Genomic DNA, 23,060 nt, shown 5'->3' with positions numbered 1-23,060 from the left:
GCTGCAGCTGGCTATGTGTGTATGCTATGGCTGCAGCAGGCTCTGTGTGTGTATGCTATGGCTGCAGCTGTGTGTGTGTGTATGCTATGGCTGCAGCTGTGTGTGTGTGTGTGTGTGTGTATGCTATGGCTGCAGCTGTGTATGCTATGGCTGCAGCTGTGTGTGTATGCATGCTATGGCTGTGTGTGTGTATGCTATGGCTGCAGCTGTGTGTGTGTGTGTGTGTTTGTGTGTGTATGCTATAGCTGCAGCTGTGTGTGTATGCTATGGCTGCAGCTGGCTGTGTGTGTATGCTATGGCTGCAGCTGTGTGTGTGTATATGCTATGGCTGCAGCTGGCTGTGTGTGTGTGTGTATATATGCTATGGCTGCAGCTGGCTGTGTGTGTATGCTATGGCTGCAGCTGGCTGTGTGTATATGCTATGGCTGCAGCAGGTTGTGTATGTACTATGGCTGCAGCAGGCTGTGTGTGTATGCTATGGCTGCAGCTGTGTGTGTGTGTGTATGCTATGGCTGCAGCTGTGTTTTTGTGTATGCTATGGATGCAGATGTGTGTGTGTGTGTGTGTGTGTGTGTATGCTATGGCTGCAGCTGTGTGTGTGTGTGTGTATGCTATGGCTGCAGCTGTGTGTGTGTGTGTGTGTGTATGCTATGGCTGCAGCTGTGTGTGTATGCTATGGCTGCAGCTGGCTGTGTGTGTATGCTATGGCTGCAGCTGTGTGTGTGTGTATGCTATGGCTGCAGCTGTGTGTGTGTGTGTATGCTATGGCTGTGTGTGTGTATGCTATGGCTGCAGCTGTGTGTGTGTGTATGCTATGGCTGCAGCTGGCTGTGTGTGTATGCTATGGCTGCAGCTGTGTGTGTGTATATATATGCTATGGCTGCAGCTGGCTGTGTGTATATGCTATGACTGCAGCAGGTTGTGTATGTACTATGGCTGCAGCAGGCTGTGTGTGTGTGCGTGCGCTATGGCGTGCTCCCACACCCACAGTGACCCATCTATATAACTATGTGTGACCTCTCTCTATCACTGTGTGTGACCCGCTCTCTATCACTATCACTATGGCTGACATCTATATTACAGGGATCTGGCATAGTTAGCAGTGTTTCTGTGTGTATGGTGAATATTAAGTTAGAAACATAGAAGACTGTCAGCAGGAAAAGACCACCTGCTCCATCTAGTCTAGTTGTTAGTAGTTTAGGACATGGAGGCTGGAGACTGGCTGCATCCACTGCACACACAGGAGAATCTGCTTTATATACAGTATTTCTTTATTCCCTCAGAAGTTGCCCCAGGATCATGTAGGACATTAGGGAGAAGCTGGTGAGCCAGTGTGATAAATAACTCCCCTGGTATATGACCGGCCATTTATGAAGGAGTCTGAGTCGGTCCTGATAAAATTCAGGAGTCTGAGCTGCTGCTTACCGACTCCACAGCCCTGTATAAATTGTTAAATAAAAAAACAAAAAACAGGTCTTTAACATTGGACCCTATGTATAACAGTTGGTATCCCTCATTACTATATGTCATGTGTATATGTCTGAGAATCCCCCCAGGGGTCTAATGGAAATTACTAACTGTGTGAACCTACTCTTACAGTCTGTGTTCTTTCTTTTGTCACTTGCAGCTTTCCCCCACTCTCTCTTGTAAGAACAACACAGCACCAGGAAATAATTTTCTTTAATGCTGCTTCCTGAGCTATAATACACCTAGAGCTATAATCCTGGAATCACTTTAGGTTTGTCTTATCGGAGATGACCCCCATGGAGAATGTAGTATTAGGGCGCGTTCACACGTAGAGGATCCGCAGCAGATTTGAAGCTGTGTTCAGTTATTTACTTACATTAATATCTGCGCCATCAAATCTGCTGCTGGGGATCCTGTACGTGTGAACGCACCCTAAGGTGGCAGCAGCCATTCTGACCAATACACCTGAATGCTGTTCTGGCTCATGGAAGAGGGTGCAGAAAGCCAGACCCTGTGTAAAGTGTATATGCCATTCTAGGACATGTGGGTAGGGGATGTCTCCTTATATACTGTTGCTGCAGCTATAAGCATGATGCAATACACATGTCCTTGGCACTGAAAGTTCTCCCGGACTTCATTGCTTGTACATGTAATGTGATCCTAATGTCAAGATGTCTAATGAACTCACTGTACTTGTTTACATATACATTTGTGAGTACATACGTCTTAAGTATTCAACGTGTCTGTGCACCAGCTCTGTGGAGGAGTGTATGTAAACATGGCATTTACACCATGCCAAAAACTGAAGGGCAACAGATTGGTTAGAAGAGTTTAGCTATCTTGGCATCCCTGTGCACTATTGAGGAGTTTTGAGATGACCGCATATACTATCCTATGTGGCAATCACAGTCCCTACTTGTATTTTGCTTGGGTGATGGTTAACAGGGTACTTTGCAAAAAAAAAATAAAAAAATTCTTATCAGCTGCTGTATGTCCTGCAGGAAGTGGCGTATTCTTTCCAGTCTGACACAGTGCTCTCTGCTGCCACCTCTGTCTGTGACAGGAACTCTCCAAAGCAGGAAAGGATTTGCTACTGCTCTGGACAGTTCCTGACACGGACAGAGGTGGCAGCAAAGAGCACTGTGTCAGACTGGAAAGAATACGCCACTTCTGCAGGACATACAGCAGCTGATAAGTACTGGAAGACTTGAGATTTTTAAATAGAAGTAATTTACAAATCTATGTAACTTTCTGAAATTAGTTGATTCGGGGGGGAAAAAAATCACTGGAGTACCCCTTTAACACTATTTTTTGCTATTTTCTGCTCAAAATATAAAAGGCTTATGTAATTAAGGGCCAATTTTTTTTTAAATGATTGTGGTAGGGAAAAGTTAATAATAGTTCTTTTTACATAGCTTTATTAAAGCAATATTTCTTTGTACTTTAACTTTAAAGTAAATGTATACTATATGTTTATCAACTACCGTTGAGTAGCAACAGTAGTATCAATAGTATTAGAGCTTGAGCAGAGCGTCAGGAACTGCAGGGCTTAGGGCCCTATTACACCAACAGATTATCTGACAGATTTTTTTTTTTTTTTTTTAAGCCAGGAATGGATTTGAAAGGAGAAAAAAAAATCTCAGTCTTTCCTTTATGACCTGTTCTTTTTTTTTTATAGTCTCTTCCTGGATTTGGCTCAAAAAAAATCTGCCAGGTAATTCTGTTGGTGTAATAGGATCCTTATACAGCCCTGACAAGTACGTTGGTGGCAGCAGTGGGGCTGTGTAGCTCCTTACTGCTACCACTTAACATAAGTTGATGTATAATCAAAGTATACATTTATTTTAATGAAGCATTACAAGGTAATATAACTTTATTACAATAATAAAATAAAAATTACCCCTTTTAAATGACTTTTGCAGCGCTGATAAAATATCTGCAGTGTTTGCAATCCGTCTGTGTTGCACAAGTCACAATTGCAGAAACGGAAAAAATTTCATGCAGGCAGCTGCTTCTATAAGACGATCTACAGCTTATTATATTAAAGGGCTCACTTCCTTTTCCTCCCTGCATTGTGCATGTTTACTCAATGGCACAGATTTACTAAAACTGTCTAAGAGAGAAACAGATTTATTTGCTCATGGCAGCCAAGCACTGCTCGGAGCAATGTGAGAAATAAAAGCTGGGTTGTGATTACTGAACCGGACTAGGCTGCATTTTTTTTTTTTTTATTGTGATTTTTATTTGGCGTTTTGTTGATTTATTATACCAGTCATATTAGCGAATTTCCACATGTATGTATCTAGTATTCCGCAGCCAGTTGTGACATTAAATGCAAATGAAAACAACAAACTTCATTTTCTTTGTCTCGCCAAAGACATTTTCTTGCAAGATACCATTTTGCTTTGTGCCTGTTCTTTACGTTGAATTATAGATGTGTATAGGGACTATTGTGCTGTAAACCAACAACAATTTCTCTGTTCAGTTGCAGTACAGAACGGTTCAATGCATCAGAAGGATGCAGTAAACGATGACGACTTTGAGCCATATCTAACCAGCCAGACGAATCAGGTATGTTCATGTTCAGGACCTTGCATTGAGATCGATCAGCTTGTGGAAAAAAATAAATAAATAAATAAAATATATATATATAAAATTTTTAAGCCTGCGACAGGTGATTGTGGTCCATGAAATTTCCTGAAGTGTATGGCAAACTAACACCACAAACCTATTTGTAAGCCTTACAGGGTGCACTTTGTGTCTCTAGGACTCAAAGGAGAAGCCCGGCCATATGAAGGATCCCACAGGCGGCAGGGAAGAGGATAACAAGCAGTCCTTATTACCTTTCCCCATGCCTGTGTTGTGCTGTGTGCCTGGCTCTGGGACCCCTGCGGGAAGGCAAATGCCTGTCCCGGCTGAAGAACAGCCCCCTCAGGTAATCAGTGACTGAGCGGGCTGTCCGTCAACCGGGTCAGGATGGCTTAAAGTGACACTGTCACCCCCTTTGTGCATTCTTACATCTCTACACAGGTGTAAAGGGTAAATTTAGCGTTTTTCATACCTTATTTCATATCATACGTCATGGTGTTTGTTCAAGTAAAAAGTGTCCTTTTATAAACCGCAGATTGTATTAAGTGGGCGTGGCGCTAATGCCGCGAGGCCCCACCCACTTAACACAATCTGCAGTTGATAAAAGATGACTTTTTACTTGAACAAGCACCATGACGTATGATATAAAATAAGGTATGAAAACCGCTAAATTTACCCTTTACACCTGTATAGAGATGTCAGAATGCAAAAAGGAGGTGACAGTGTCACTTTAAGTTTGATATCCCGGAGCAGTGATTCATCGCTGCAGAGGCACGATGAGGGTTGAGTTGGTGAGGTTTGTTATTTTCGTCACTGCGAAAAATCGTCCTGTGGACAAACTTCTTTAAAAAAAAAAAAAAGGGGGGGGGGGATAAAAACATCTAATAAAGAGATGTCTTGTCTGAGTGTCAGTCTTGGCATTGTACCAACGAACTGATTGAAGATGCTTTGTGCTCCAAAGCGAAAGGGATGAACCGGAACACCAGGTACAGGTGCTACTGAATGCGCAGAGCTCTGCCTGGTTAAGGGTACGTGCACACTGCGGAATGTTGACAGATAACGCGTTGCGCATTCCGCAGCTCGCACCCGCCGGCGGACTGTGCCAGACGTGCGCTTGTCTCTGCCCATGTCATAAACTCCATTCTATGCACGGGCGGATTCCGTCGTCGCTCCAGAGAATGAACACGTTCATTCATTGGATGGAAGGTGGAATCTGCCCGTGCGTAGAATGGAGTGGAGAAGATGTGCGCACTGATAAAACATTTTTCTTGAACAAGCACCATGACGTATGATATAAAAAGGAGGTGACAGTGTCACTTTAAGTTTGATGCGCGGAATGCGTGACGGGTTATCTGTCGCCATTCTGCAATGTGCATGTACCCTAACAATGAAGCCATGGCCCCTTCAGTTACCTGGTTAGCAGGAGAACTGCTAGTCATATACTGTACAATCCATCCTAAGGGTAGTCCATCAATATAAAAGGCTCTGAGAACTCCATTAAAGTTGAGATAAACATGTCACTCAGAGTGCACCTGTTTCTAAAGAGTCATATGGATGCTTGGATCTTAGTCCACCATATTCTTCTCTCCCCTGCTGGCAGGTTCAGGGAATGGTTGGCTAATCCTGCAGGTTTTCAGATTTACAATCAGATGAAATTAATCTCAACACAATGTGTTTTTTTTATTATATGGTTGTTTCCCCATAGTGACATTGCATCATGATTTATAAGCAGGCAATGTGCTAATAAAATAACAGGCTGCACCTTCTTGTCAGCTAGTTTGCAGAGCTAAAAAATGTGCGTGTCAAGTTACTGACAAACAAGGAGTTCATTCACTGTTTACTTGTGTGAAAAACCATTGTACTTTCTGTTGACTTCTGAAATGCGATGAATAATTAATGAGTGAGCTGAAAGGAACCATCTGGTGGAAGAGTGGCCTACACGGAATCACTCTATTATACATAGCTGAGTGCCGCTTATTCTGTGAGAGGAGGCGCTAGGTTATGTTACACCAGTTTATTACAATATGATATCATAAAATAGTTTTTACATTATAGCTTCAAGTGTCAGATGCACATTGTGAGGAATGACTAAAAGCAGATGTATCCATCAATGATCAGAGTATATCCAGAGCAGATAAAGCAGATATTGGAGAACTTCTGGCATTGCACTGATCTTGATTTATTACTTTCCATATGTGCAGTAATTTCCTGACCCTTAAAATGGGCCAAGCTGTAGGCGGTCATCCCAGGGTCTGTACTGCTTCATACAGCACCATATTATGCACTAATAAAGATTCAAGCACCGGAAATGTGATGTTTTGTAATTGTCAGAATAGAGAAAATCATTTATCCTCTAGCCAAAGTTCACCTGGGTTCACACTCCCAACGTATAGCTACAATGAAAGGCTATTACAGATCCCGCTTTGTAGATGGGTTTCTTTCCTCTGCCCTCTGGTTCTACTCTCTCTGCCCTCTGGTACTTTCTCACATACACAGTACAGGATATCTATGTACAGTTGAACTTGGTATGTTTGACCACCTCACTGGATATCCTCCATTGGTCATAAGTAGGGATGAGCGAATTTACAACACTAGCTAAGCGCTTCACCAGGCTCGGCCGGCAGCTTGCTGTCTTTAAACTCCATGTTGCTCCTCTTCAGTTGGTATACTGTAAATTCGCTCATCCCTAGTCATAAGCAAGGGCAAAAAAAGAAAGACACAGGGGTTAGGAATATATCCTATCTCTATCTATCTATCTCAAACAGTAGATTTTTAGAAATGTGCTGTCTTGAAGGTGCTCAGGATAAGGAGAGGGACCACGTGACCCAGCCATCCCTGGGTTCCCTGCATATCTGCCTGTAATAATTGGACCTTGCACAGGCTTCCTAAGAAACCTGTTAAATGTCATCAGTATGGAATCCAATAATGTATAAGGTCAGCAGACCCAAGGACGTTGATGGTCATTGGTAGTATTTGCTCTCCCTCCCCCATCTGTTAACCAGTATGAGAACAGCTTAAAACAGTATTGATTTTTTTTTCTATTAGAATAAAATGCTTTTTATGCAACTCTCTGGCTTTAAGTGAAATTTATCGGCTTTAGCTTGTCTACCGACCTTAATCCTCTTTTTCTGTTGCAGAGTAATAGCTATCCACCAATGTCAGACCCTTACATGCCTAGTTATTATGCTCCATCCATTGGATTTCCTTACTCCCTTGGTGAGGCAGCATGGTCCACCGCAGGAGACCCACCAATGCCGTACTTGTATGGACAGATGAGCAATGGGGAACACCACTACATACCAGATGGAGTTTTTAGTCAGCCTGGCGCTTTGGGGAACACTCCTCCTTTCCTAAGCCAGCATGGGTTTAATTTTTTTCCTGGGAATGCAGACTTCTCCACATGGGGGACAAGTGGATCTCAGGGACAATCAACTCAAAGTTCTGCATATAGCAGCAGCTACGGATACCCACCTAGTTCCCTTGGTAGAGCCATTGCTGATGGACAAGCTGGTTTTGGCAGTGATACTTTAAGCAAAGTGCCGGGGATTAACAGCATCGAGCAAGGAATGACGGGACTGAAAATCGGTGGGGACATGACTGCTGCTGTCACGAAAACTGTTGGTTCAGCCTTGACTAGTGCAGGAATGACTAGTATAGCCGCAAATAGCGTGCCTCCAGTTAGCAGTTCAGCACCCAAACCAACCTCTTGGGCTGCCATTGCTCGTAAGCCAGCAAAACCTCAGCCTAAACTTAAACCTAAGGGCAATATGGGTATTGGTAGCACTGCAGTTCCTCCACCGCCTATAAAACACAACATCAATATTGGAACTTGGGACGACAAGGGGGCTGTAGTAAAGACCCCCCTTGCTCAAACAGTTCTGCCTCCTCAGCCTGTAATTCAGCAGCCTCAGCCATTAACTCAACCTTTACCCATGGTGCAAAACCAACTGCCTCAACAGCAGCTTCAGCAACAGCCACCGCAGCAAGCAGGACCTTCGCAGCAGGCCCCAACACACCAGGTCCAGCAGCAGCTCCAGAACCGCTGGGTGGCACCCAGGAACCGGGGAGTAGGCTTCAATCAGAACAATGTGTCTGGCAATGAGAACTTTAGTTTAGGTGTTGTGCCTGTGAGCTCCTCCCCTGGTGTTGAGGTTCATCCTGTACTGGAGAAATTGAAGGCCATAAACAACTATAATCCCAAAGACTTTGATTGGAGTCTGAAAAATGGGCGCGTGTTTATAATCAAAAGCTACTCCGAGGACGATATTCACCGTTCTATCAAGTACTCAATCTGGTGCAGTACTGAACATGGCAATAAGCGTTTGGATGCTGCTTACCGATCCTTGAATGGTAAAGGCCCACTTTATTTACTCTTCAGCGTAAATGGGAGTGGACACTTTTGTGGAGTTGCGGAGATGAAGTCTGTTGTAGACTATAATGCATATGCTGGAGTCTGGTCACAAGACAAGTGGAAGGGAAAGTTTGAAGTCAAATGGGTCTTTGTCAAAGACGTTCCTAATAACCAACTGCGACATATTCGTTTGGAAAACAACGATAATAAGCCTGTTACCAACTCAAGGGACACTCAAGAGGTACCCCTAGAAAAAGCCAAGCAAGTCCTTAAAATAATTGCGACTTTCAAGCATACAACCTCTATCTTTGATGACTTTGCACATTACGAGAAGCGTCAAGAAGAGGAGGAAGCCATGCGTAGGGTAAGCGGATTTCACTCATTTTTATGTTGTTCCACGAAAATGTATTGGTTTAATTCTAAACCTCTTGATGACTTGACTTTGGTGGCTAGCCCGCATTAATGTAGCCATCTAGGTGCCACGGTCAAATGAGCAAAAGTCCCATCTGCTTCGAAATGGTACCAATAAAAGGTACAGCTCACCACACAAATGCACATTCATACATACCGCTAGAGATTGAGGGATAACATTTTAAGTTAAGTAAGTGAAATGTAATCTGTATAATGATACTGTTCCACAGAATAAAGATAATGTTGGCTCTACTGCACAGTGAATGGTGTTTAATGGAAACCCTTCAAAAAGAGGCGGTTGAAACCACAGTGACCTTGACCAAAAAGATTAGTTTTCCCAAATTGGTTCCACTTTCAGAATGCTTAAGTTGCTGAGAAAAGATGAATACAGGCCTAGGAGACCTCAGACTGTCCTCCTGGACTGTTCTGCACAACCACTAATTTGGCCAGACTAAACTAATCGATGGCTGATCTGTTGGATTTGGTTTCTGCCAGAGTTACCATTGCTTTACTTCCTCTGTTACCAAACTACTACCTATGGAATTGTTACTTATATTACTGGCCATTTGTAGTGAGCTTTGAGGATTAATCCTTGCTACATGATCTGCCGAGCTTTAATAAAAAATGGAAAAGATTTTCTTGGCATACTGGTCTCTAGCCATACCCACTTCAACTAGCAGGGTATTTTTTGTTTTCTGTTTGATTTTGCTAGTTATACACATGAGCATTCTCTTATGGTGGTTTTACACGGAACGATTATCGTTCGAATTTTCGAGATAACGATCGTATTTGAGCGATAATCGTGCCGTGTAAACACAGCGAACGATCAAATGAAGAGCGAGAAATCGTTCGTTTTGATCTTTCAACATGTTCTCAAATCGTCGTTGATCGTTCGCAAAAAATTTGCAGATCGTTCTGTGTGAACATTCTTTCAACGATTTCACCGATGTGTGAGATAGGCTTAAGCGATTGCAAAACGATCGTATAACGATTTTTCCGTACGATGTATCGTTCCGTCTAAACGCTGATCGTTATTAAAAAAAAACATTGTTCATTCAAAATCGTTAATCGTGCGATCGGGCGAATTATCGCTCCGTGTAAAAGTACCATTAGACTATGTGAATTAGGTAGAACTACTGAGCAGCTGAAGGTCATATAGTTCATCTAGCAGTCGGTGTCTTATAGTCATGCAGAATAATGAGTCATACTCTAAGAGTGGCTTCTGTTCTGAATTGCCAGATTAGGGATATAAATTTCACGGCTCTAAATATAGTCTCTCGCTTTGTTCCCCTTGTATTAATCTAATAGCCTGGGATACTTTTTTTTTTTACTTATTACCTTCTAGTGTTTGCATGGTGACATTAAAGTTCGATCTTTTTCCCTTTTTTCTTATACACTCTACAGGTTGGTTGAATTTTGCCTTTTTGCTGTATTTGCCCCAGTAAGGGTAACTTCAGAAGTAGAGTATTTGCTTTGGGTTCCTGAATTTGGGCCATGGCTGTGGAATCTGAAAGTCAATTCACTCTAAGGGTATGTGCACACTACGGAATCCGGGCGGATTCTGCAGCGTGCCCCTGCGCATCTCCGCCCATGCCATAGACTCCATTCTATGCACAAAATGGAGTCTATGACATGGGCAAAGATGCGAGTGGTGGGGTATCTGCCCGGATTCCATAGTGTGCACATACCCTAAGGCTGGGTTCACACTGCGCTTTTGCTATTTTTTTTTTTAAACATCCGTTTTATAAAAAAAAAAAAGAAAAAAAAAGACAAAAACATGGTCACACCAGACTTGGCGGTAATACAGATGCAGACATGCACCCACGTGTTATGCCTGTGTGACACTCATCTACATCCTCATTTGAAAAATAAAATGCACAAGTGGTGTTAGTGTCCATTGACCTTAATAGCCCTGTTGTTTTGATCATTAGGGTCTTGGCAATCATATACATGATAAATGTTTATTCATGGGATAAAGCCTGTTTAAGTACTGCACGCAGTTACTCAATGTAAATAGGTGCGGTGCCTTCTGCATTCAGAAGTAAAGTTTACACAAGGAGAAATACTCCTTACTTGAGTAATGCTGGGATTTTTGGGCTTTAAATCTCGAAACCATTTTTTGGTATTTTTTTTTTTTTATTATATCTTTCCCCATACTATTGTATTTTGGAATCAACCTCCATTGTGTTAAGCTTGTGCATAACTTGTCACATACACCCCCTTTACCAGCAGATGGCACCCCACTACAGTGTTTCCTCTGCTACCGCACGGTGCGACGCCTGAAGCATCGTATTGATACTGAATATACCTACAAATATTGAGATCTGTTAATATCTTGTTTTTAAAGCTATATCTGTAGGACTGCAATACAACCTGTTCAGTCATAGCGTTTCAGAACTACTACTCCCAGCACACCTGGACTGCCAACAGCTGTTTTAGTACACTGGGTGTTGTAGTTCTACAGTAGCTACTTGTGTTCTTCTATCAGCTTTTGTTGGAGGCATCCGGATTGATAGCTACCCTTTAATATACATTTCCGGTATCATGTATATAGAGATCCCCTTGGTCCCTAAGTGGGCTGCCTGCTAGCACTGAATTGGAAGGCTTTGTTCTGTAATGAGAAAATAACTTGTCTCCATGTAACTTTTTTTTATTTGTTTATTTTGCAGGAGAGGAATCGAAACAAACAATAATTAGACGGAGTTAACCCCTTCTGTAAACACTAATGATGCAGACTCTGGAAATCGCCTACTTTGTGGAAGAAACATAATTAATGCATTTTTTTCTGCTTATGGCTACATCCTTGAATACTTTAACATGAAATTGACTTTTTTTTTTGCATATTTGTTTTCATTAGTGCATCTGCCCTTGTACTTGTCACCAAACACTTGAGAACTTTAACTTTGTCAAGCACTTTCTGTCCTGAAGCTTTTAACCAGTATCTGATGTCTTTTTGTAATCGAGTTACGGCACAGGAGTCCCACTGAATTACAAGGATTCCTTTTTTTTTTCTTCTTTCCCAGTAGGAAAGTGGTTAGTTAATAAGATTGAGAATCATGGCTTCATTTATTTTATTTTATTTTAATTTACTTTTTAAATGTGTTTTTTTTTTCATTAGCTTTTGGAAGTTACACAGAGATCATATGCAGTCTATAATTCAGGAGTTCAAAGAATAGTCCTGTTGAGAATTTTTGTAGTGACAGCTCTATGGTGAACCAAGTACTGTTTTTCAGTAGGCACCCCCTTTTTGATTTGGTGTTTAAGAATTAATGCAGCCTCAAGTTTAAAGTGGACCTTCATTTTCAGAAAACTTTTGACGTATCTTAGTGGCGTGTCAGAAGCTTTGGTCAGTGAGGGCCTGGATAGAGAGACGCCCCCACTGATAACTGTTATTTGAAAATTGGACCCTATCAGCTTATTTGGCTATGCTCAGGTGATCCTTGGAGTGGTGGGCTTAGGCCTTGTTCACATCACAGTTCATACCTTCAAGGCACGGATACATCGACAAAATGTCTAAATCATCGGCTGATTTACTTGTGCTCTGTTTAGCATAGACCCTATTCGTTCAAGGGACCTAAACTTGGTCATCTAGTGATTTTTCCAAGCACATAAAAGTTTTGGCTTGGACTGAAAAGCATAGTTTCACTTCAATATTTGCTGGCGTGCCCATGCCTCGAAGGTACGAATTTTGAGTTGAGCCTGGTCTCTGCAGTGTATAGGTTTATAAAAAGTATGGGTCTGCCATGCTCTGCTCACATCTCCAAGGATTGCTGAGCACAGATGAAGGGGCTGAGGGCCGCCACTGGTCAGAACCTCTGATATGTCACTATGATATGTCAGATGACTTCTGGAACTAAAAATAAACACTTAGAAGGATGATTAGTCTCCATTTGGCTGGGTTCACACACCACGTTTTATGGGGATTTCCTGTTTCAACCACATAAATTCAATTGTTCAGCAGCCAATCTGCTAGAGATGAGCGAACTTACAGTAAGTTTGTGCGAACCCGAACGCTTGGCATTTGAATCCCGCTGCCCAGAAAAAATGGATGCAGCCCTAGGAGACCTACGACTCCAGAACAGGTCCACAGTAGTTTTAATAGAAAGCTTGGAATCGCACGATAAACATGACTTTTACAGAAAAAAAAGCAGGGGATAAAATGCTAGAGGAAAAAAAAAACGCTTAGTGATTTACACTAAAATTAGAGAGCGCCAGATGAAAATACGCTGCAATTTTTGGGAGCTGCAAAAAAAAAAAAAAAAACTGTGCAAAAGTTGTCTGAGGGAAACCTTATAGGGTTAAAAATTTATTGATCACTTCTCCTCAGGATCGGCCCTTACTATCAGCTATTCAGCAGTGCTGCTACACCTGCATGGCACAGTGGTAGGAGCTCTACTCTCTGTACTGGCATTGTTGGGTTAATTTAACCCCAGTGTAGCCACTGCACAGTGATCGGAGCCGTCTGCTTCTGTCTCCATGACGTAGTACAGGTGCTGCCTCTCTGCTGAACAGCTGATCGGTTGGTTGCCGGATGTGGAGTCCCTGCTGATCAGATATTGATGGATAGTTTTCATGGACAAACTCAATAGCTGACTGGTCTTTTATAAAGCAGGGTGAATACAAAGGGGATCTAGTGTTTTTTCCTTGGATCATTGCAACTTTTTGTAGGCAATATGCCTTTAATTTCAGTTCTGTGAAAGAAATAACTTTTAAGCCCTTGGAATGGTATTTGTACCATGTAGCTTTTGCTATAGGTTTTATGTACAAACTATAAGGTGTACACAGGGTGTAGAGCATCTGTCATACAGTCATACACACACTGTAGAGAAGAGAAGCTGATCTGAGATTGACTGCAGGATAATGGAGTTTTCAGGAACCATATATACGCTGAACACTAGCTTTGCAGTTTATGGACATATATCCCAGGTATTGGTCAAGTTTAGATGTACACTTTGAATGTAGAAAAATAAGAGGAGCAGCAATAACTGTAAAGGTTCCTAAAGAGAGGTAGAGACTTATCCCCATGTTTAACATTTGGTGTGTGAACCTGGTCTTATTCCCCATATCCTGCAAACTATCCAGTAAGATACCACGTCATGTCGCCAATGTCTTTGTACCTTAGTCTATGGGAGACTTTTTACAACTTTTCTAATTCTCTTTAACTTGAGCTGGGAATCCTGGGCGTCCACAGACCTGACCAAGTGCTCTCATGAAATACACCCCTACTCCTTTACTAGCTAGCTAATAATAAAGAAAAACTTAGCACGCATACATGTGGCGTTCGGCACTTTTCTATTTTGTTATGGCTATTTAACTCTTGGAATAACTTTATGGGCGCTGTTTGTCGCGTTTAAGTCCACACGTAGATCCCTCCGCCCATATTGTGATTTTAAGTGCCTCCTTTTTATTTTATTTAATTTTTTTTTTTCTCACTTTGTCCTAGTATAGAGAAATAATCTGATGATGTATTACAGGCAAACGTATTAATGTAAAGCCTATGAGCCTGAGAATATGGCAGTAGTCGTGCATTCTCTCCAAAGCTGCTTTCTAGCTTCAACTAATGTAACCTTGGGGTCACTTCCCTAGTAGAAATGTATTTCTATGCTAATCCTGTTTGTCCATGATGAATCATGAAGATTGTGTTACTTGCCGTTACTTTTTTTTTTTGTTTGTTTTCATAGTAAAGAATGGTTGACATATCTACACTTCTGAAACAGATTCTAACAACCTAGTATATTTAATTTTCATTTACTTGTAGTCTATGCTTCTATATTGAATTGAGAGAGTCTATGTATTTCCATACTGAAATAAATTTAAGATGACATACAGTACACTAAGACCATTGTGAAACTGGCTCAACCCTCCAATTTTTATGTCTGAATGAAAATGTTTAATGTTTCCCTAATGGAAATCTGTTGCCGCCATGCCAGTTTCTTTAGGGGGAACTCCATATGAAGAAATCTACATTGTTAGGATGTTTATAAGTAATATAGAGCACAGGTATCAAACTTCAGCACTACAGCTGTTGCAAAACAACATTTCCCATCATGTCTTGGCTGTCCAGGCATAATGGGAATTCTAGTTTTTCAACAGCTGGAGAGCCAAGAGTTTGACACCTGTGCTGTAGAGGACTGTTCACATGGTGCGTTCAAATTTAATGTTGCAAAAATGTGCATAATCAAAGATTAGGTCACCCCATGTGTCATTGCAGCTGTGAATAAAAAAAGCCAGGCCTCTCATTTTTCAGTGGCAAAACTCAAGCTTGTGTAATGACTTTCAATTTCCTCGTTTAAAGCCAAAAAAAATAGCAGCTTACAGGTAAACAAATGGGTGCTTCTGCAGGGATTGGGAACTTTTGGCCCGCCAGCTGTTGCAAAACTATATTTCCCATCATGCCTGCAAAGCTTTAGCTTTGGATGTCCAGGCATGATGGGAATTGTGGTTTTGCATCAGCATCCCTTGCTTAAAGGAATTATCTTAATTGGAACACCCCTTTTAAGATGTTTAGGGTAAGCAGTGGAGTGGGAGTCCATCTCTCCCTTCTTATTAGCCAAGTAGAGATTAACAAATCACTGCATCTCTTTTATGGGGGGGGATTCTCATGTGACTTTGCATAACACTATGGTTTTACTTTTTCCCCTGTGATGATGCTGCAGAATAATTAACGGCGATACCCCTTCAACAATGAGATATTCAGTCATCTTATCGTTTGGTTACACTCCTTATAAATATCATCCATAGCAGACAATTCCTTTAAGGGACTGTGGTTTCTAGTAGTCTCTCTACTAGACTAGATATGTAGCCAAAAACAAAGCTTTATATATAAAAGCCATGCCTGATTCCCAAATAAGAACTTAATTGTGACCTTGTTATATTTGTGTGTTTTATGTGATTGATATAGTTTATTATTACAATTTTGTTGATACTTTAGGTTTTCAGTTAAAGAGGAATTTACCTGCTCATGGGACGTTGAGGGTGAAGGTAAGTCTCTTACCTTCATCCTTGGTGCTGTTCCCTTGCAGTTTTAGGGTGCCTTCACACGTACCGGAACCATTGCGGATCACTGCCGTGTGCACTCTATGGACATCCCGCTGTGAGTATGTAAGCAGCCCGCCCCGTTACTGCTGCCGGAGCGTATACATCGCCTTCTCCACGCTCCGGCTTGCTTCTGCACGTCCCGCTCGGCCAATCAGTGCGCTGATACGCTATAAGTATGATAAGTATACGCTCCGGCAGAGAGGGAGTTAACAACAGGGCGGGCTGCTGACATACTCACAGTGGGATGTCCATAGACTGTGCACGGCAAGGAGGGTGTACACGGCAAGGTGAGATCCGCTGCGAATCTTACGCGTGAAGGCACCCTGTATGTAATCCTGTTTTGAGTAAGGCCATTTGGAGCACTGCCCCCACCCCTTCTAATGATTATTAGTGGAGTGAGCGGGCCGAATCGTCTCCAAACAGCTTTAGCGGACACAGGATTACATTATAAGTTGTGTGGGACCGACGTGTGGTAAGAGACATACCTCCTCAGCACCCCATGCGCAATAGGGAGATATCAGCGGGTTAGATTTGTCTAACCAGCTGATCGTTCCCCTTTAACAAAAGAAGGACCTGGCTGACCTAAAAAAATCATCTGACAGTTCACTTTACATTCGGGTTCCCTAACTAATCTATGCCAGCAGGTAGACTTAAACCAGGAGTCTGAAACTAAGTGCTCCATATATTACAGGAGCTTATGTTAAATGCACTTTTGACACACAGCATCATTAATACCATTCGCACATTTATGTACCTGAGGACCAGGGGTAATTGTGGTAACCATAAGAGTACATGGGCAATATTTCTTCATTGGTTTTGGTCATCAATAGAGCTGCAGTTAGCCTTTTCTTACTGGTTGATAACCAGAACAGTAGACAGACTGTGATCCACCACTCCTGTTGATAACACTAGTTTATGCAGATTCTTATGATATCCTTTATCAATATAAAAACTGTCACTTTACCATTGTATTTTTTATATGGGGGAGGGTGTTGTCTATTGCAGATTATTGTGGTTAATTGATGACATGGAGATGAGACTATGGGTGCATTTACACAGAAAGATTATCTGCCAAAGATTTGAAGCCAAAGGCAGGAATGTATTTGAACAGAGGAGAAATCTCAGACTTTCTTTTATGACCTGTTCTCTGTTTATAATCTGTTTCTGGCTTTGGCTTCAAATCTTTGGCAGATAATCTGTCAGATAATTTTCTGTGTAAATGGACCCTAAGTGATCCGTATTGGGAAGGTGATGAATGGTTCTCCTAAGCAGGTTAGGTTATGCTGGGTCCACACTATGTTTTTGTAATCCATTTTTTTCATCTTGTTTTTGCAAAAAAAAAAACTATGGAAAAAATGGATGCATTTCTGTGCATCCATTTTTCCATTGACTTCCATTATAAAAAAAACGGATCAAAACGCATCAAAAACGCAGCTGACCTTACTTTTGTGTACGTTTAAAAAAAAACGTTTTGATCCTTTTTTTTTAAATAATGGAAGTCAATGGAAAAACGGATCTAAACGAATGCACACAAATGCATCCATTTTTTTTTTTTGCAAAACGGATTGCAACAACGTAGTGTGGACTTGAAAGCTGGAACAGATGTGTGGTGCATTTTCACCTGTGCCATTTATACTGATAAAGTGGCAGAATGACTGCATATGGACTGCATGCAACATTAGGATTCCTACCTGACGTTTTATGAATCCTACGGCATCTTTGTGTTCACTTAGTCCTGTGGGCAATTCTTGACTATTACTCACAATCTCTATATTGGACATTGCCAAGTAGTTCTATGCATAGTTCCCATCTCTGCAATGAAATAGTTTCCTCTCTGTCCAGAATCCGTGTTTGTGGATCGCTAGAATGTGACTACTCACTAGCTGTTGCAGTATTTGTTCCTCACTGAAATGCACACGAGAGATAGGCGGAAGTATAACATAGCTTTAGTCTCTTAGTGTAATGTTCACCTATCGGACAAATAGAAGCCTTTCTTTCCTTCTGTCTCGTCATGTAGTTCTTTTATCAGATTGCACACTTGCCTTTCTGTTTCTAGGTATATGCTTGCTGTATTTAATCCATGTGGCTTGTTTTTTCAGAGTGTGCGCTGTGTGTGTGTAATATACTCGGATCCCATGTGTAACTCCCATATCTTCAGCTGCTTTTGGGCAATTCTTCCTTGTCATAAGGATGTCCTTGCATGTTGGAAAGTAACTACTACCTAATTGGTGCCAACCTAGCACCCAAGCAAGAGTCCAGTGGTACGGGGCAGTTAGTTTGCACTTTCCCATTGGGGATTTGTATTTTGACTTAGAGGCTCTCCACCTATGGTTCTTGAGGCTATATTTGCACACCTTTTTATTGTTTTAAAGGCAGAAATGAAAGCCTATATCAATTTCTATCCCCCTCCCCTTTTCACCCGAAATGGAAATATTTTCAGTTTTTTGTTTTTTTTGCACTCATTTTGCCCAAAGCAATGTTTATTTTTTGTGGAATTTTTGGTTTTATACAATGTGAAGGAGGTCTATGACAGTTTTGATGGGAAATGCCCTGGAATTGTCAGAATAGGGTCAATTCCGCCTTGACTTTTTTTAAATTTGTAGGTGGCTAGCAGAGAAGGAGCATGGTCATGTCGTATGAGGGATAGAATGGGATGGTGGTTATATAAAGCACCCTTATGGTTGTGGATAGTGAATAGGAGATTGAGGTACACAACTATTTATACCACTAAGGCTAGGTTCACACTGCGTTTTCAGCATCCGTTTAACGGATCCGTTTTTTTTAACGTCCAGAAAAATAGGGTCAGCAACGTTTTTTTGTCCGTTTTGGTCCGTCAAAAAAAACGGATCCGTTTTTTTTAATAATGGAAGTCAATGGAAAAACGGATGCACACAAATGAATCCGTTTTTTGCAATCCGTTTTTTATGCGTTTTTTTCAAAAAACGGATGCGTTAAACGGATGCTGAAAACGCAGTGTGAACCTAGCCTAAGACTTTTTTTTTAAATTAGCTTTATTTTTGTATCCCTTTTAAGTGTAAAGAAGGCCTTAAAGCAAACCTGCCAGGTGCTGCCCCGAGAGCAGAATATGATAAAGGGAGTATGTGTGAGTATATGGGTGTACATGATTTGCAGCAGGATCTCTGAATAAAAATAACATTTATTACTGTCTTTTTTTATTTAAATAATAGTTTGGGCCATTATGACCCCCACAGGACTCTGTACTGTTAGCTTGGTAGCAGTCTAATAAGCTGGTTTTGGTTTCACTAACTAGCACCTTTCCTGTTAACTAACCTTTTTTTTTTCTTATGTGTTTCTGCTGACCTGCATTTGATCAGTGCCATGAGAGGGTATCAGTATAAACTACCATGGCCCGGCTCTGGCAATTCATTCAGTGCTGTCCGGCCACCTTACTGTCACTCTACCAGTAGAAACTATGACTGTGCCAGAGCTAGACCATGTAAGTGTATACTATACCCCTGATAGTGTTGATCAGATGTAGTTCAGTATTAAAGGGTAGGGTAAAAAAAAAGGTGACAGGATAGTTAATACTTGAACACAATGCTATAACCAGACTAGTACCATAACATACCAAGCAATTGCTTAGGCTTAAAATAAACAATGAACAAACTGTTTTGATCATCAATCTGGGTATAATTTAGTTAAATTATAAGGAACAAAATACCTTGCTTATCTGAATGTGGATGTAGTAGTGAACAAAGTGAGAAAGTTCTGACAGTACTCCTAGAAGGGACAGTAAGAGTCCTGTTTATCCCTCCCATAGAGTAATTGGCAGCCTTTTCTATACTGATTTACAAGAAGCTGTCAATCAGTCAATGTGGGCGGGGTAAGCTGGACTCTCACTAGGAGTCCTGTTCTGCACTCAGGAAGGCTATAGGTGGAGAGCCTCTTCAATACATTCATGTTCTATAATAAATTCCCACTATATCTGGAGAAGCTTTGTGGTTTAATGTGATTACTTTATTGCTCATCGATTCCTCAGTGATCTTTTTCCAATCCTCAAGTGCTATACCAGTATTATGAGCGGCTGTATTCTGCCTGCTCCCTTCCCCCCACTTTTTTAAAGCTATTTTCTCACTTTTTTCCTGCTTAATTACAGTTACTTACTGTCCAAATACTTATCCATCCAAAGCGTAAAACAGAATTATGGTACAGGTTAACAGTTTTAACTAATCTTTCTTATCACTCGTTCAGTCAGGTTGTATTAAAAAATAAAAAAATAAAATAAAAAACTTTATTGTATACCTATATTAAAATTATATACATATATTAACTGGCATTTGGGTTGAAATCAATCTGGATGTGTCATCTATGTATAGAAATGTGTAGTAGAATTATATAATTTTATGCAACAAAGAAAAACTTGTTTGGTTGCTGGTGTTTTTTTTTTTTTTTTTAAAGGAATATTAGATCTATTGCAAAATTACATTTCACATGGGGTACACTTTTGCACCTAGCATACAGATATAAAAATTCTGGTTGCACTGCACGAAATATATATATATATATATATATATATATATATATATATATATATATATATATATAAAGGTTAAGCATTTCTTTCTTTGTAACTATGTATGTTTTTGGAAATCTGATTACAGGAAGAATCCAGTTGTTTTACACAGTTGTGCCTCTGCATCACTCTGCCTCTTGTGAGAACTGTGGTGACCCAGTCTTGTACAACTGAATTTTATGTATGCGATTCAAAAGTTAGATATCCCATATACTGTATATGAATACGGCAGAGCAAAGCAGTCATTACCAAGCTGGAAAATAAAACAATGTTCAAATCTAGTTATTGCTGCTTATTTATTGGATGATTGTTTTGGGCTTTTGGGAATTTTGGGCTTTTGCACAGGGCAGGATATATTGGTTATTAGAGATGAGCAAACTTCTAGTACACTTGGGTTTGTCCGAACGCGAACCCTCGCCATTTGAGTACCATTGTCTGCAGAAGTTGGATGGAAAATATGGAAATGGTCTATGGCTGTATCCATGTTTTCCAGGCAGCCTTAGGGCCGCATCCAACGTCTTAAGCTACTAGTAATCAAATGGAGAATGTTCGGGTTTGGATGAAACAGAGTGTACTCAAAGATCACTCATCTTTATTGGTTATCAATAATGTAAATACATTATCAATATGCTGTGTATAGTACCTGCCTTCCATGTAGTTATAAATACATGGAAGTAGAGGGAATCTACACAGAGGTTCACTACATCTGATGAATCGGTGGTTGGTTGTAAAAAGCATTCTAATTCCCCAGGGAAGTCTGCAAACACAGTCCTGGAGTCTCATTCCAGGTTTCTCCTAGAAAAATTGGAAAATAGAACAAATTTGACTAAAGACTTAGGGTACAAACCCACTTGCTGGATCTGCAGCGAATCTCCTTGCTGCGTTTTTGCAGCGAGACTCGCTGCAGATCCCAGCCCTATACTTTCATTAGCAGAGAAACGATTTTGTCTGCAGCCCTCCCCATTAACCCCCTAGCCGCCGGACATTATACATTACCGGGTCCCCGTTCCTGCTTGCTTCGGGGCTCCCGATGTCTTCATGGCCCGCCCGGCCAATCAGTGCGCTGCGGCGGGGCAGTGCACTGATTGGCCGGGCAGAACGTGTCGGGAGCCGCCGAAGCAAGCAGGAGCGGGGACCTGGTAATGTATATCCTGCCCGCCCCCTCTGCAGCCCCGATCGCCCCCGGCCGCAGGATCACCCCCCCCGGCCGCAGGATTGCACCCCCCGGCCTCAGGATCGCACCCCCCGGCCTCATGATCGCCCCCCGGCCGCACAATCGCCCGTGCGGCGGGGGGCGATCATGCGGCCGGGGGCGATAGGGGGGGCGGGCAGGATATACATTACCAGGTCCCCGCTCCTGCTTGCTTCGGCGGCTCCCGGCACGTTCTGCCCGGCCAATCAGTGCGCTGCCCTGCCGCAGCGCACTGATTGGCCTGGCGGGCCGTGAGGACACCGGGAGCCCCGAAGCAAGCAGGAACGGGGACCCGGTAATGTATAATGTCCGGCGGCTAGGGGGTTAATGGGGAGGGCTGCAGATAAAATCAGGGATGTACATCCCTGCTGCGAGTTTCTCTGCTAATGAAAGTATAGGGCTGGGATCTGCAGCGAGTTTCGCTGCAAAAACGCAGCATGGAGACTTGCTGCAGATCCGGCAAGTGGGTTTGAACCCTTAAGATGACCTTGACTTTTCCAGTTAAAATATATAGTTTGGGATATACCCGCCGTATAAGACTACCCCCTCTTCCAACACACACACACACACACACACACAAAAAATGAATAAACATCAGACAGCAGCAAGATCTGAGAGGCAGAGAAAGGTACGGTAATACCGGTAGGATACAAGGATACATAATCTGTAGTTGTGATTTTTTTTGTCTTTGCTGTATTTGTTTTGAAACATTTCTGCATTAAAGTGGGAGTTCAGCAAAAATAAAAAAAATTAAAAAGTGCCAGATATTTATAATTTACTTCTATTACAAAATCTTTCAGTACTTATCAGCTCCTGTATGTCCTGCAGGAAGTGGTGTTTGAATTTGTTACTGCTCTGGAGCGATCATGACATGGGCAAGAGGTGGCAGCAGAGAGCACTGCACGTCAGGAGAGAATACATCACTTCTTGCAGGACATACAGCAGCTTATCAGTACTGAAAGAGTGGAGATTTTTTAATAGAAGTAAATTACAAACTTTTTTTTTTTTTTTTTTTTTTTTTTTTTTGCTGAACTACACCTTTAAATCTGTTATATTTGGAGATGCCCTCAAAATCAGACCATCTTATTTTTTCCCAAGTAACCACAGAAGACAGAAATTTGTTCTATGTTTGGTGCCCAGCAGACATGATCTCAGGGGTGCTATCATGGACTCCTGATTACTGGTAAGGCTAATCTTCATTCTATCCACATGGCCTAAGTGATAAGATAAGCCCTTTCTTATTATAGGACATTAGAGCCGCATCATCCATGGATCCATGAGAACCAGATTTACATTCTACAAATGTAGTGTGGTGAGATGCAAGCAATTAATAACTGCTTGCCAAGAGTGTCTACTCCCTTCAATGAATCCTTCTTTGTGTTGCCTTTGCCTTTTGCGCTGAGCAGCAATTACACTGGCATCGCTTAGAAAATTCAGAATCTGTTTCTTTTTTTTTACCCGTTAATTTATGGAGCGCT

General features: G+C 41.6%; 1 protein-coding gene across 3 annotated transcripts in view; it reads left to right on the top strand.

The window, feature by feature from the left end:
- YTHDF3 (YTH N6-methyladenosine RNA binding protein F3) overlaps positions 1 to 20,671 on the top strand; it is a 32,339-nt gene extending 11,668 nt beyond the window's left edge. For 2 of the 3 annotated variants that reach the window (XM_069957537.1, XM_069957538.1), the window contains exons 3-5: positions 3,953 to 4,038; positions 7,194 to 8,771; positions 11,488 to 20,671. In XM_069957537.1, coding sequence (XP_069813638.1) covers positions 3,953 to 4,038; positions 7,194 to 8,771; positions 11,488 to 11,511 — 1,688 coding nt within the window. In that variant the 3' untranslated portion in view covers positions 11,512 to 20,671. The remainder of the gene's footprint in view (positions 1 to 3,952; positions 4,039 to 7,193; positions 8,772 to 11,487) is intronic. The other variant, XR_011361648.1, reaches the window with a different exon arrangement.
- Positions 20,672 to 23,060: the final 2,389 nt, after the last annotated feature.

This window comes from Dendropsophus ebraccatus, chromosome 2 (assembly GCF_027789765.1).
Source record: "Dendropsophus ebraccatus isolate aDenEbr1 chromosome 2, aDenEbr1.pat, whole genome shotgun sequence".
NCBI classification, from domain to species: Eukaryota; Metazoa; Chordata; class Amphibia; order Anura; family Hylidae; genus Dendropsophus; species Dendropsophus ebraccatus.
Note: the sequence above shows the minus strand (reverse complement) of the source record. Positions and strands in the feature narration are given on the sequence as shown.